We start from the raw sequence: 13366 nt of genomic DNA on the forward strand, positions 1-13366 counted from the left end.
TGACTTGTAAACATTTTATCTTACTCATGTAAAATGTTTCAATGATGTCGTCACATTTCCAATGTGTGCTCCTAACACTTTGCCACGATTTAAGATATTGACCTGCAAATCAAAACCTATACTGTCCATTAAACTTAAGCCTTTAGCATTCTATTTTTGTTTGTTAAATTGAAAGGATGTGCAGAACGCAGTTTGCTAACAAAGCAGTCAGAGGACTACTTGGCTTTCTAATATATCTGCAGTTTCTACACCTTGGACTGGCCTACGGAACAATGTGCACAATTAACCAAAACAAAAATCGTTAAATAAAGGATGAGAAAAGAAAATATCCTTAAAGGTTGTGTTTATTTGTGCATTTGTAGCAAGTCCCCAAATATGTTTCAACCCCTTATCATTTGTCTCTTTTACCTGGTCTTCAAAGTAACTTAGTTTGTTGAATCGTCTTAACTAGCAAGTCCCTAGCACACCTTCTCGTGGCCTGTTAAATGGTGAACAGGATACATGCCACTTACTAAAAAATCTGTCAACCAAGTGTTTTCCTCCCTTGTAATTCTTACTAAATTACACATATGGCCAACTGTAGGAAAAGCAGTTTTTCACTTGCAAACCTGACTATTCCGATTGAAGCATTTTCTAAGCGTTAGAACACAACTACAAGCTGGCCTTTGACTAAAGCCAACAGCGTGGAAAATAAATTACAACCTTGTACACCCACTGATAGACCACCTATACTCAGAGGTGCCTCTTTCAACCACTCAAGAATTTGACGTTGATAGTTGCTTTGGCTCTGTCTTGCTTTTTTAAAGCTTTGAGTGGTTTGTTCTTACCACGAAGAAGACTGGTCTCCTCCTATAAAGTCAGCGGAAACCAAGCAATTTGTAATGACTATATTCTTGTGGTTGCGAGCCTGGCTTAGAACGACGGCATCAAAATGAGTTGAATTGCCATTTAAATGTGTTTTTATGTGTTCCTGTGCAGAGGTTGTCATCTCAAAGTAGTTTTGATTATATCCTACAAAATAATATCCCTATTTTAAACATGTGTACAACAGAAAGAGAGCCAAGATTAAGAGATCTCTACATATCAAGATTACACATCTCACCCATAGTATCACAGAACATGGTCTGCTGCTCTTAACCTTGTATAAATGGGCTCTGTTTTCAAGCCTGCTTGCTTTCTCATGTTCATTGCTATTTACACTGGCTCATAACTTATAAACCTTACATTCCACTATACAAGACGCTAGACTGTATATAATTGGAGGCCAGAGAAGGCCACAAGCACCAAGGTTTAGGTATACAGTGGGTTATTATCGGGATGAATGATTGAGGAAGGGGTAACTTGGTATACAATTAAAAATGCTTAGTGTTTTTGTGTTTTCATGAGCTGTAGCGAGTTTCAATGCATATTCATTCTGCTGTTTGTTGACTCAGGATAATTTAATCTTAACAACAGCCTTGAGGTATGAAAGCCAGGTATTTACTCCCTAATGCTGCAGGAGCCTGTCATTCAGCATGTTACCAAATCGCAATCTTCCGGGATTTTCTTGGCTCCAACTATAAATTCCATTGTGTGTGTGTGTGTGTGTGTGTGTGTGTGTGTGTGTGTGTGTGTGTGTGTGTGTGTGTGTGTGTGTGTGTGTGTGTGTGTGTGTGTGTGTGTGTGTGTGTGCGCGCGCTGTGTACATTGAACCATCCACCTGCTGCTTCTACAACCAGGCTGCAATAAACCTACTTTTGGCACATTTTTAAATACAATTCTAAAACATGTATTTCCATGCTTACAAAAGGTAACATTGAGTTTCCTAGCCATTCACCATCAACACTTTTAAAGCCAGCCCTTCCAGATGCTAATGTTCCAGTGTTGGTCAGAATATAGTGGGAAGGTCAACATAACTTATGTTTTAGATTACTGTATTATATATATTGACAAAGGTAGGCCTATAATTTAAGCACCTTTTAAGCATTAATGTAGCATATTTTATCAATTGTATCTTTCTAAGCTTTGTTGAGATTTTATTTATGATAGAGGTTTTGTTGTTCTTATTGCTGTTGATGGACCTCACTGAAAATAAGTGCACTGCTGTAATGTGTAATTTGTTATGTAACCTTGACCTTGCTCATCCTGAATAAATCAAATCAAATTCAAAGGGGGTGACCCCAGATTAGGGAGGGCAGTATAATTCTGATCAAAACCACCCAAGACCCCCAAGACCACCCAATTTAGTTGTCCTCTGACAATGTCAACTAACACTCCCTATATGGTTTCATATGTGGCCTATGTATCAAATTAGGAGGTTCAATAGGGTAATGCAGGGTAAAGGTCTCCTGGTCTGATGCCAAACATATTATTATAGATAGAAAACCGGCACCCTCCTCTGGATACACGAAGTATAACAAGATAATATCCAATGGCTTCTTGGCCATAACCTGAGCGGTGGTTATCCTATCATTAGCAGAGTAGTATGTTTCTGCAATACCGGAGGCTGCAGTTTCAGGACCGCAGTCCTAGGACCCTAGTTTCAGGACCCTAATTTTCCAAATTGGCAAATTAATCTCATGTGTTTCTCAATAATAATTAATGAAAACTTGATGAAGCACATTCCGCTGCCAACTTAATACCTTAACTTAACCATATCTAAAAAGAAACATTAATATAAACAAAAATATTTTCTGAATCTGTTTAAAAGCTGTTACCTGTCAGAAAAAAATATATACTGTATCTTAAAATGCGAAACAATTATATTAGGGCTATAATTTACGTATTTATTCGAGCTTTTCTTTCTAAACTAGGCCTACAGTTTAAAGTATTTTTTAGCCTGTGAATATTATGCTGTCAAATACCGTCCTACCTTAACTTTTGAGGTTTATCTCATCGTAAAACATGATGCCAAAGCCGGACTGACAACTGTGCCCGTTTTATAGCCTATATATTGGCGTCCTCCACTATATTTACACGCATCATAATACTCATAGTACTATATTAATAGGACTAGAGCAAGATGCCGACGAGACTTCGCAAAGACCGTGCGACTGATCTCCATTCTTGTTTTTTTTTTCTCTGAAGGCTACTCGCCAGTGCGTTGTAGAGCCTACAATATTTGCCAAGAACATAGCCTACTTTAGGGAGGATAGAAAGCAAGGGAGTGAGAGGCTAGAGCGTTTTGTTTTTTTTTCCCTTCCGAAAGGGGTCTCCTTCTCTATATAAGGCACTTTTGAGAGAAGTCGAAGTCAGAAGTTCCTCCACTCTATAGGACCATCGCCAAACAGCAGCATACCATCCCTACACCGGCCAGCTCTGTCAGAGGGGAACAGCATTGTAGGGCAGGGGGAAATACACTATCGCAAACACTGGATAGCCTACTGAAGAGACTATCGTTCGCATTGGTAAGGATTTTTTTTTTGGTAGTATGTCTATTTTGATAATCATCCAGTGGACCACGTTTTTTGGAGCTATAAATGGCTACAAGTAACATACCCTTGGGTTGTATCTGCTGTTGTGAAAAGATTGCTGCTCTGTTCTAGCAATTGCTGCTCCATTGCCAGAAACAATATTAGAATATCAGTAGGTTCTACTTAGCAGTGGAGGAAAGGTGTATTCGTTTTTGTACAATTTGCATATTTAAAATATATCTACTGCCATATTTGTCACGATGGTATCAAATGTATGAAAGCAATGAGAAGGGCCAAAAAGAAAAGGTGTTTGAGTTGAAGTGTGAAAATCGGCTGCCGAGTGCAGGGTGTGGTGCATGGATTGCTGGCAGACCCTCAGTGCCCTGGAGCTGGGGGCTGGCACAGCGTATTGACACAGACCTCCGCGCCAGACCTCAGACTCCCTTCCCCAGCCAGAGGGAAAGAGGTGAAGGGGGGATTTAAGGAGCATATTCTATCCTCTCTTGTATTGACAAGATCTTCTTATTTCCCCTCTGTCTGTCTGTCTGTCTCTCTCTCTCTCTCTCTCTGTCTGTCTGTCTGTCTGTCTGTCTGTCTGTCTGTCTGTCTGTCTCTCTCTCTCTCTCTCTCTCTCTCTCTCTCTCTCTCTCTCTCTCTCTCTCTCTCCATTGTATTTGTTACCCGCTGATATCTGCTGTAGTTGCAGATTTGTTTTGGAACCAAATTCAACAATTCATTGTGAAGACTTTAGAGAGCAATGACCCTATTAACATATCATTGTGAATTAATTGCTTTAAAATTCTCTATTTTAAAGCAAGTGACCAACATAATGAATGGTTGGTATGTCCAAATGGTATGCCCTCTGATAGGTTGTTTGTTTATGGTTGTGATGATTATGGTGGTGATGCTCTTTCTTTTTTGTGCAGAATGTTCATTCATTTGCATATCCGTTCCTGAAGGAACAGGTGTAGTTAAATACTTTGGAAGGCAATATCATTTTTTACATAAAAAAATTCCTCTTCTTCAAATGAATGCATTGTGTTGGGTTGTTTTTGGTTTATCGAGGTGTGCACTTCAGCCTTCTCTTACCTGATGTATTTTAGTTTGAGCATTAGCTTTGTGTGCATGTCTGCTTTGACTTTTAACTGGGACTGTGCCCCTTACCTCGCCGTGCTCGCAGCAGGGGAGACTCACGCAGCGTTTTTCCCTCCCTGCAGGTGAGGGAGAAAAAACCACAAAAGCCATTGTCCGCACACCTCGACCAACGTTCTGTACCACCGCCTCAGACACCCCCACCTGATCCCACCAAACCAGAGGCTTAGAGGACCAACCATGACCAGCCTTCAGACTCTGGTCTCCCTCCTGGGCCTGGTGCTGTGGGCCGGAGGCCCGAGCTCCAGCCTCTTCCTGCCTGAGTCCAAGGAGCTCCGGCAGCTTCTCAGCCGCTACCAGGAGGAGGCGGACCACAACAGCACCAGCGGCGGTGGAGGCCGGGCCCGCCGTGCCATCCGCTGGTCAGATAGAGAGGAGATCCTCCAGATGCACAACAGGCTGAGGGGAGGAGTCTACCCCACCGCCTCCAACATGGAGTGTATGGTAAGATCTGATTCCTTTCACAATAAAAGCGTCATTCTGTGGGCGCCCCAGTGGCTCAGTCCTGAACGCAGCGACCTGGGTTCGAATCCTGCCCGTGGTCCTTTTGCTGCATGTCCTCCCCTCTATCTCCCATACCTTCCTCTCTATCTCACTCTATAAAAATGCAAAAAAAACATTAAAGAAAAAACGTCATTCCGTTTGCGTTGGAACATTGGACCTGATTGACAATGTTCGGGTTGGAGGGATGATGACTATGGGGCTGCCTAAGCACAGCTGCGTGTCCTTTCGCTGTGCTGTACTTTGACTTCTTGCGTGAGTCTGCTATAGAGAGGTTTTGTTTTGATATTGCATGCATAGAGCAGTGATTGATGCGTAACCTAAACAAAGAGCGTTGGGGGAATAAAAGACGCCTTCTTCTCTGCTGGAAAAGATGATCATGGATGGCGGCTTGTCACTAGCATTCCAGGCCTCGCTTTTTTTTTCAGATGGAAATTAACGTTGACTCAACCCTAACCTTTACATTGGAAAGCAGGTTGAGGTGGGATGGGATGGGGGGGGGGTTAAAGAGAGGTTGAACATAGGATACCAAAGCATTCAAAGGAAAATTATAGCATCAATGTAATCCAGTGAAGTATGGAGTATGACATGAGGGTGAATAGAGATATGGAAAAAAAAAAACTATAGGTCTCAAGCAACGAGGTAAAGTGTGGGACAATGGTGGTCTGTATGTCGCCTGGGATAGGAAAGGATCGGAGGTTTCCCTCCTCATGGTGGGTTTCCAAGCTTTTCCGAGGCCAAAACTAAATCAACGTCGGCACATAGTGCTGTTTTGTTTCAAACGTTGTTTGTATTTGCGGGTCCGTTTCAGAGACCACCACGGTGGAAATGTACTGGGAAGAAGTCGGGCCCAACTAAAAGGGAGCCTCTCTCATGGCTAATCCCTCTCATCCTGACTCTCTATCTTCCTCTGCAGCCATGTTGCGTAATATGTTTGCAGCGGATGCCGGTGGCTCATCGGCTCATCCATGTCTTATCATGCTGGCAAATTAACTTGTTCCCCTTCTCTCTCCTCTTCCCCTTGCCTCCTCCCACTCTCAGGTATGGGACGATGAGTTGGAACGCTCAGCCACTCATTGGGCTGGTGTGTGTCAGTGGGAGCATGGACCCCAGGACCTGCTCATGTCTATTGGACAGAATCTAGCTGTTCACATGGGCAGGTACGCATCATTAGCATCCACACACACTCACACACACATACACACACACACACACACACACACACACACACACACACACACACACACACACACACACACACACACACACACACACACACACACACACACACACACACACACAAACGGCCAACTCAACATGGTTTTCTTGGAGCAATATGTTGTTCCATGCTGAGTCATAAACCCTGTGGTATGTGTGAATGAGCCGTTGCTTGCTACACCAGTACAGTGTGTGTGCGCTTGACTTTGTTCCATGTTAGTGTGGGTGTTCAGGGTGGTGTCTTTCTCGAGGGCGGGCACAGCATGGGGTAGCTGCTGTAAATTGCACTTTCATGAGAGGACTGTGCAGATGATATCCAGCAGAGGAAAACCTGCTCTCTTTCTTTTCTTCTCTCTCTCTCTCTCTCTCTCTCTCTCTCTCTCTCTCTCTCTCTCTCTCTTTCTCTCTGTCTATCTCCTTTTTTTACGGCAGCAAAACTTACTACAAAGCATTTTCCCTCCCCTGTTCTTCCACTGGCTATTTACGCAGTTGGCACTTTTCAATACCGTAAAAAGAGATGTTTACAACAGGGACTGGCTTTGATTTGCCTGGCTGTGTAGCTATGTTTAGTTTTTCTGTGTTTTTTCAGCAGGGTCTGATTTCCCGTACTACGGACAGGAACAAGTTGTAGTTCTGTATGTCAGGTCAAATCCAGGCTGATTATTTGAGTCTTGAGAGAAAGGGGAAGCTAGAAAGTTAGCTAGGCTGGTGTACTGCATTGAATGCTCAGCCAAAATACCACTGCCAGTATATTTCCCTTGGCCCCTGCTGGCACAATGCAATGACATTTGACCGAGTGTGTGTGTGCGTGTGTGTCTCTGTGTTTAGATGGATGGATATGTGCGACTGCATCTGAGCTTGCATTTTTCGGTTGTGTGTGTGTGTGTGTGTGTGTGCTTGTGTGCATGTGTATTTGTGTGTGTGTGTGTGTGTGAGTGTGTGTGTGTGTCTGGTGTGTGCTTGTGTGCGCATGTGCTTGTGTGCGCATACACATGTGTGTAGGCATTCACATAAACATGCCTTTCTGTGGCACCCAACTTGCAGGTACCGCTCGCCAGCCTACCATGTCCAAGCCTGGTATGACGAGGTGAAAGACTACACCTATCCTTACGCCCAGGAATGCAACCCCTGGTGTCCAGATCGCTGCTCAGGGCCCATGTGCACCCATTATACACAGGTAAAAGATGCAGTGTTGTAAAGCCCCATTAGCCTCATGAACTCTGTTGACCCTGCATCAGATTCTTAAACAGTAGAGGCAGCAGAGGACCATGGTAGCCACAAAGCGGAGGAAAGGGAATCGACCAGACCTCATAATTCCTCAGCTTTTACTTTCTATTTGAATTTTTCTAAATAAACTTGGCTCCTGCTCCTGGCTGCACCTTTAAAAAAGCCCAATCACTGGCATCTGGGAGCCATTCCCAGACACACAAGCCTCCTCGCTGCTTGACCTATTTTCCCCCAGAGAGACGGGGCAGGGTTCATTGCCACATTGCAGGATCCTCATTCTCCGCCTGTCCTTCATTTCCGGGGGAATGGCTTAAACACAGTGGTCCAACCGGTCCCACCCACAGATAGTATGTCACTGTGGACACTTATTTTAAAGTTACAGACATCATAACAGACGTCATTGTCTGGTAATTTGCTGTTCCTGGTAAAGTTGTGTAGAGGATGGATGTCAAACTATTTTAGGCCTCATTTCCGATCCTAAAACAAAAAACTGTGTACGGAAAATGAAAGACAAGAAAAACAAACTGTATGATGTGCATCTCTAACTGGGATGTGGTAAGTGAGCAGACACATGTCTCTGACCTTAGGGCCCCATTAATATGCCACAGTCTTGTCAGTCGTGCATAGCCACCTTCCAACCATCCAAAGATAACTTCCGCTAACACAAGAAATTTGCGTTCCTTCCCTTCATCAGCTGGTCTGGGCGACCACTACCCGAGTGGGGTGTGCTGTGCACACGTGTCCGAGGATGGATGTGTGGGGAGAAGTATGGGAGAATTCTGTTTACCTTGTTTGCAACTACTCCCCCAAGTAAGCTTCATACTCCTCTCGCTCAAATTCCATCGTTATGTACTCAATGTCTATCCACTCTCCAGCCTTGTGAACCTGCTCTGTACTACAAACACAATGGACCTATGCAGCCGTTTATCTCAGTGCATGCGGTGAATATAGCACTACCAGGCAGAAGCAGGGCCAGCGTAACCACGCCTGAGGATTTGCCTGAAAAGTGTGCTTGACATATTGAGGTCATTAAACCTCCTGTAAAAAAGTAAGAATAGAAAAAATAATGACGGGAAGGGAAAGAAAAATATAAGCTGACCTGCCAATTCAAAAGGGAACAGGGAGTGTTTTTATGAGTCTTTGGGACTAATGAGTATTTAGTGTAGATCATGTGCAAAAAGTAATGGAATAATTACGTGAGCAAGTGTGCAGACATCGGCACTTGAATGAGGATTAGTTTCCATCCACTCCCATGTTGTGTCCATCACCAGAGGCAACTGGATAGGTGAGGCGCCATACCAACACGGGCGTCCTTGCTCCCAGTGCCCCCCCAGCTATGGAGGAGGCTGCAAGAACAACTTGTGCCACAAAGGTGAGCCAAACTCGGATTAGTAAATAGGATTTATCATCTTCTATCATTTATCATCAGAAGGACCTTCTTGAAAATTATTTTCCCCTTTTTTCAGACACAAACACTCGCGCAGAGTCTGAGGATATGAATGAGGTGGAGAAGCCTCAGCGTCCGTTGCTCCCACGTCCCACCACCAAGCCAGCTTCCAAACCCAAGCCCGCCACCCCGAAGAAACCCACTGCCAGGCCTTCCGGTCCTAAGACGCCCATTCACCTAGGTAGCAATCTATCTAGGGCTTAATTATTCTGTTTCATTTCTAAACAATCTGTTCAGTTTTTTCGACTTTCTTTCATTGTTCATTTGGATATTTTGTTTGCTCTTCAGCTCACATCATTAAGTGTGAGACCAGATTGCGGGATAAGTGCAAAGGAGCATCTTGCAACAGGTCAGTATTTTTTAGCTTGTATTATTTTAGTTTTGTTCTAAATCAATCCAATGTCATGACTCTAACACATTTTTTTCTTAATCTGCAGATTCAAATGTCCTGCAAACTGTTTGAATAAGAAAGGAAATATTTGGGGTACTCTGTTTTACGATGTGGTAAGTCTGCCACTTTGAATCTCATATGTCTGCACTGCACAAACATGGATAGGAAATGACCCTAATGCAAGTATTCCCTGTATGTATCACAGCTATCAAGTATTTGCCGTGCCGCCATCCATTACGGTGCCATTGATAACAATGGGGGTTTGGTGGATGTTACCAGAATGGACAAGTTTCCCTTCTTTGTCAAGGCCACTAAAAACCGCATTGAATCTCTCAGGTAAACATCGCTGCTTTGCTGCAAGTTAAATTCCAAGAGAGCTATGATCGCACTTACATCCTTGAGCAATTATATATATGACCGTATTATATCTGGGATTTGAAATTCAATAATGAATGAGTAATAATACGTGTTTATTTGAATATCATTTTCCTAAGTCAGTATGTTTCTCATTTTTACCATTGTGGTTTTCTTCTACAGCAAATATCAACCTAGCAATGCGTTTTCGGTTGCCAAAGTGGAAGGTAAGCAAGGCTATTTTCTTCTCAACAGAATACCGGAGCAGCATCTAATATGGATTTTACATTGCATCACATGTCTGTACCACTTGGCCTTCGTCCTTAGAAATGTCTATTGACTGTTATACGACAGTGGCCGAAATCTGCCCGTTCAAAAAGTCCTCATCCAGCTGTCCAAGGTAAGGTTATTTTTCAGAATAGAAAAATAAATAAAAAAATCATATCTACAGCAACACATATTTAGTCGTAATATATTGAGATGATGGTTGAAAATATCCCATGGTTGCCAAAACAAGATACCCTTGAATTGCAATGTTTGTATTTTACTTTTAGAGTCTTCTGTCCAACAAACTGCAAGGTCCAGCCATCTTACTGGTCACCTGTTATTGGGAACACCATCTACAGTGATGTAAGTAACTAGTTGTTACTCTTTGTTAAGAACCAAATATTGTACTAGCATCTAGCCCCATGACATGTTTTATGTGAGAGGGACTACTGTCTTTGTCCCTGTGAGAGTTTTGTGGGAGCACTATAGACTTTGGATAACCTAGAACTTGACAAGAATGGCAGTGACAATGAAGGGTAGTATGATGCCAACAATGTGTCGCCCATTGCAATTCCTCTGCACACTACTACTAGCTCAGCCTTGACATGAGACTTGAAAGAAAGGAATACTTAGGGGCTGCTTACTATGAGAACCTGGGGCCAAGTGCAGCTTTTTTTTGTCTCAGTTCTACATCTTTTGTTAATCAATGGTTTAAACAAAAATGTGGATTTAATTACATTGGACGCATACACATACAGAGGCGAGGATTAATCAAGCGATCAGATGTGGTTGCTCAGTTCTTCATGACCTTAATGGTTGTCACATTTCAGAGATGCTATGACAGGTCAATCTGTGTTCACGCCACACACACACTCATCTGATTTAGACAGATGATAAGCCTGCAGGAGTGTGTGTGTGTGTGTGTGTGTGTGTGTGTGTGTGTGTGTGTGTGTGTGTGTGTGTGTGTGTGTGTGTGTGTGTGTGTGTGTGTGTGTGTGTGTGTGTGTGTGTGTGTGTGTGTGTGTGTGTGTCTATCTGTCTGTCTCTTCTTTGTTTTTGCTGCTGGTGTGGGCCACATGGGCATCAACACTTATGTAATCATATATTACTACAGATAATAAATTATATGCTAACATTATTAAAGACATTTGTCTGTATATTGCATCAGAACTAAAATATAAAAATAGATACAAAATGTGAATAAAATAATAAAAACAAAAATTATGTATGAGGTATTTATGATACCATGTATTTTTTTTTACCCCCATAGAGCTCCAGTATATGCAAAGCTGCCATCCATGCAGGGACGATGAAAGCAGAAGGCGGTTATGTAGATGTCCTGCCACTAGTGAAGAGAAAGAACTACGTTGGAGTCCTGAAAAATGGCGTTCAGTCCGAAAGGTAACCCTGATACAGAACTATCACTATGAAACATCCTAAAAGCCATATTTATGCACTGGGACATGTATTTGGTCATAAAAGTTCTGCAATATTTCCCAGAAAATATTCAAGAGATGCCCTCTAGAGCAATGAGATGTTACTCTTGGCCCCATCTGAGTAGAAAGTGGGATGTGGAAAGACTTACAAAAGAAAAAAATAGTCATACAGGCATTTTAAAAGTTATATCGACAAAGGCAGCCAAAGTACATGGTTTTGTATGTGATCCCCCATATCCATTCCTCTTATCACCCGTTCACCTCGTCTCTTAAATCATGCTCAACACTGTGGTCTGCTAGACCTTAGCCATGAAGGCCTCTGTGGCCGCATCCATTGGCACGTACAGCCGGTGGAGAAATGGTGTGGTGGAGCTCTGTGGACGGGCCACACACAGGAGCTGTGCTAACTTCAACCACTGTATTTCAATGGAGTGTGAAAAATGCTGATCGTTCAAAGTGATCCTAGCTCGAGTAACAATCTAATGCAAAAACTCCTTTGCTAAGATCACTCATGTGGAGGACAATAGAAAGCTTAAACCACGGCATGTTCCCCAGATGTAGAGGGGGGGGGGGGGGATTGGCCTTTTGCTGTCAGTAATTACAGCCTATCCAATTATGCAAGGATGGAAAAGATGTTGGCCACCGACACATTGTTTTTCTAGGGAGATAATTACCTTGGATCTGAAACCTATACACTAGCTTCATCGCTGACATCAGTTAGCATGGAGGCATGTCAGGGCCGTTCTGTTAATGTGCCAATAGTAGGTCATCAAGCTAACAAGAGTCTGTATTGGTAGCTGGAATGGTCGAAGCCAGCAGTATGGCAACAATTTGCCAACGTTTGAGACCATCCACAATGTATTTGTATACACTGTCAATGTCCTTTTGTAGGGCTAATGCATGGTAGGATTACAGGATAGGCCACTTTGATATGACAATTGGTAGATCGGTATAGCTAGAACAAATAGCATCATTGTCTTCTAGTTGTAATAAGGATTTCCATGTGCTTAATTGCTATACAGGAAGCACATGTGTTTTTATACTGATGAATTATATATACTCATGAAAGTCCCTTCTTTTTTTTTTACAGTAAGAGCAACACAGAAGGTGGCTCTTTCCGCACTTTTGCTGTGAGAGAGTGAGGCTCCCACTCCGGAGGCCAGAGACTCAACACTCCCAGAACAGCAGTGCCCAGCAGGATGAATATCATGGCAGCATCACTGTCTGGATGAGTAGGAAAACAAGTCATTCCAGATGATTTATATTTTCAAACGTAATAACCAGTATAATTAATAACTTTCAGCCCTTTAATGGACTTTTCTCTTCAGCCAAGAATAAAGATGCATATATTTTTATAGATATGTCTGCGAATGCAGATTGTCGTGTTGAATCAAGATTTATTGAACAGCTGGTGCTGTGAATCTTTATATTTGATTTAAATAAAATAGGGAGTAACAATATTATGTTTACATTGAAATTATTAAATAACCTTACATTTATAAATTGGTTTTAATACACAGGAATGTATACTGATCACACTGTATTTAATCATTTTGTACAGAATTTATTTGATATTGTGTTTGAAGAATTGAATACTATATATTTACAGTTTCTTTGTTATCAATGTAGATTTCCTCTGACTTAATCCCCATTTAGTTTCTTTTGGATTCTAAATGTTAAAATTAATGCATTTCTAAATGTTATTTATAATTTATATATTTTCCTTATTTTGTGCAAGGATGTATTATAGTGTGATCGTACCTGTTTTAAGGAAAATAATAATTTGGGGAAATTAAATTCTGGCCCCTCCTAAAGACAAATGAATGTTTTACAGTTGAAGTTGTTGCATGTAAAAAAAGGGAAATTGCTTAAAGCATGTCAAAATACAGCTCAGCATGTACCATGCACCTGCTCAAGGATATTGCTATTTGGGATTGTTGAGCAACCACCATTATAGTAGAGTCATCTTTGTAATCCTTTG

At 42.2% G+C, this 13366-nt stretch overlaps 1 protein-coding gene across 1 annotated transcript; it reads left to right on the plus strand.

The window, feature by feature from the left end:
* Positions 1-4724: 4724 nt before the first annotated feature.
* crispld2 (cysteine-rich secretory protein LCCL domain containing 2) lies at positions 4725-12706 on the plus strand (the record flags this gene model as incomplete). The annotated part of the gene is made up of 14 exons (XM_084476143.1): positions 4725-4988; positions 6087-6205; positions 7308-7440; positions 8185-8300; positions 8762-8862; positions 8957-9118; positions 9226-9286; positions 9375-9441; positions 9534-9664; positions 9866-9909; positions 10010-10082; positions 10237-10312; positions 11220-11350; positions 12476-12706. 14 exons carry the CDS (start codon positions 4725-4727, stop codon positions 12525-12527), a joined length of 1530 nt encoding a protein of 509 aa, XP_084332269.1. The 3' UTR covers positions 12528-12706.
* Between the last annotated feature and the right edge of the window lie 660 nt (positions 12707-13366).

The sequence above is a fragment of the Micromesistius poutassou genome, assembly GCF_964030765.1.
Source record: "Micromesistius poutassou genome assembly, chromosome: 12".
Taxonomy (NCBI): domain Eukaryota; kingdom Metazoa; phylum Chordata; class Actinopteri; order Gadiformes; family Gadidae; genus Micromesistius; species Micromesistius poutassou.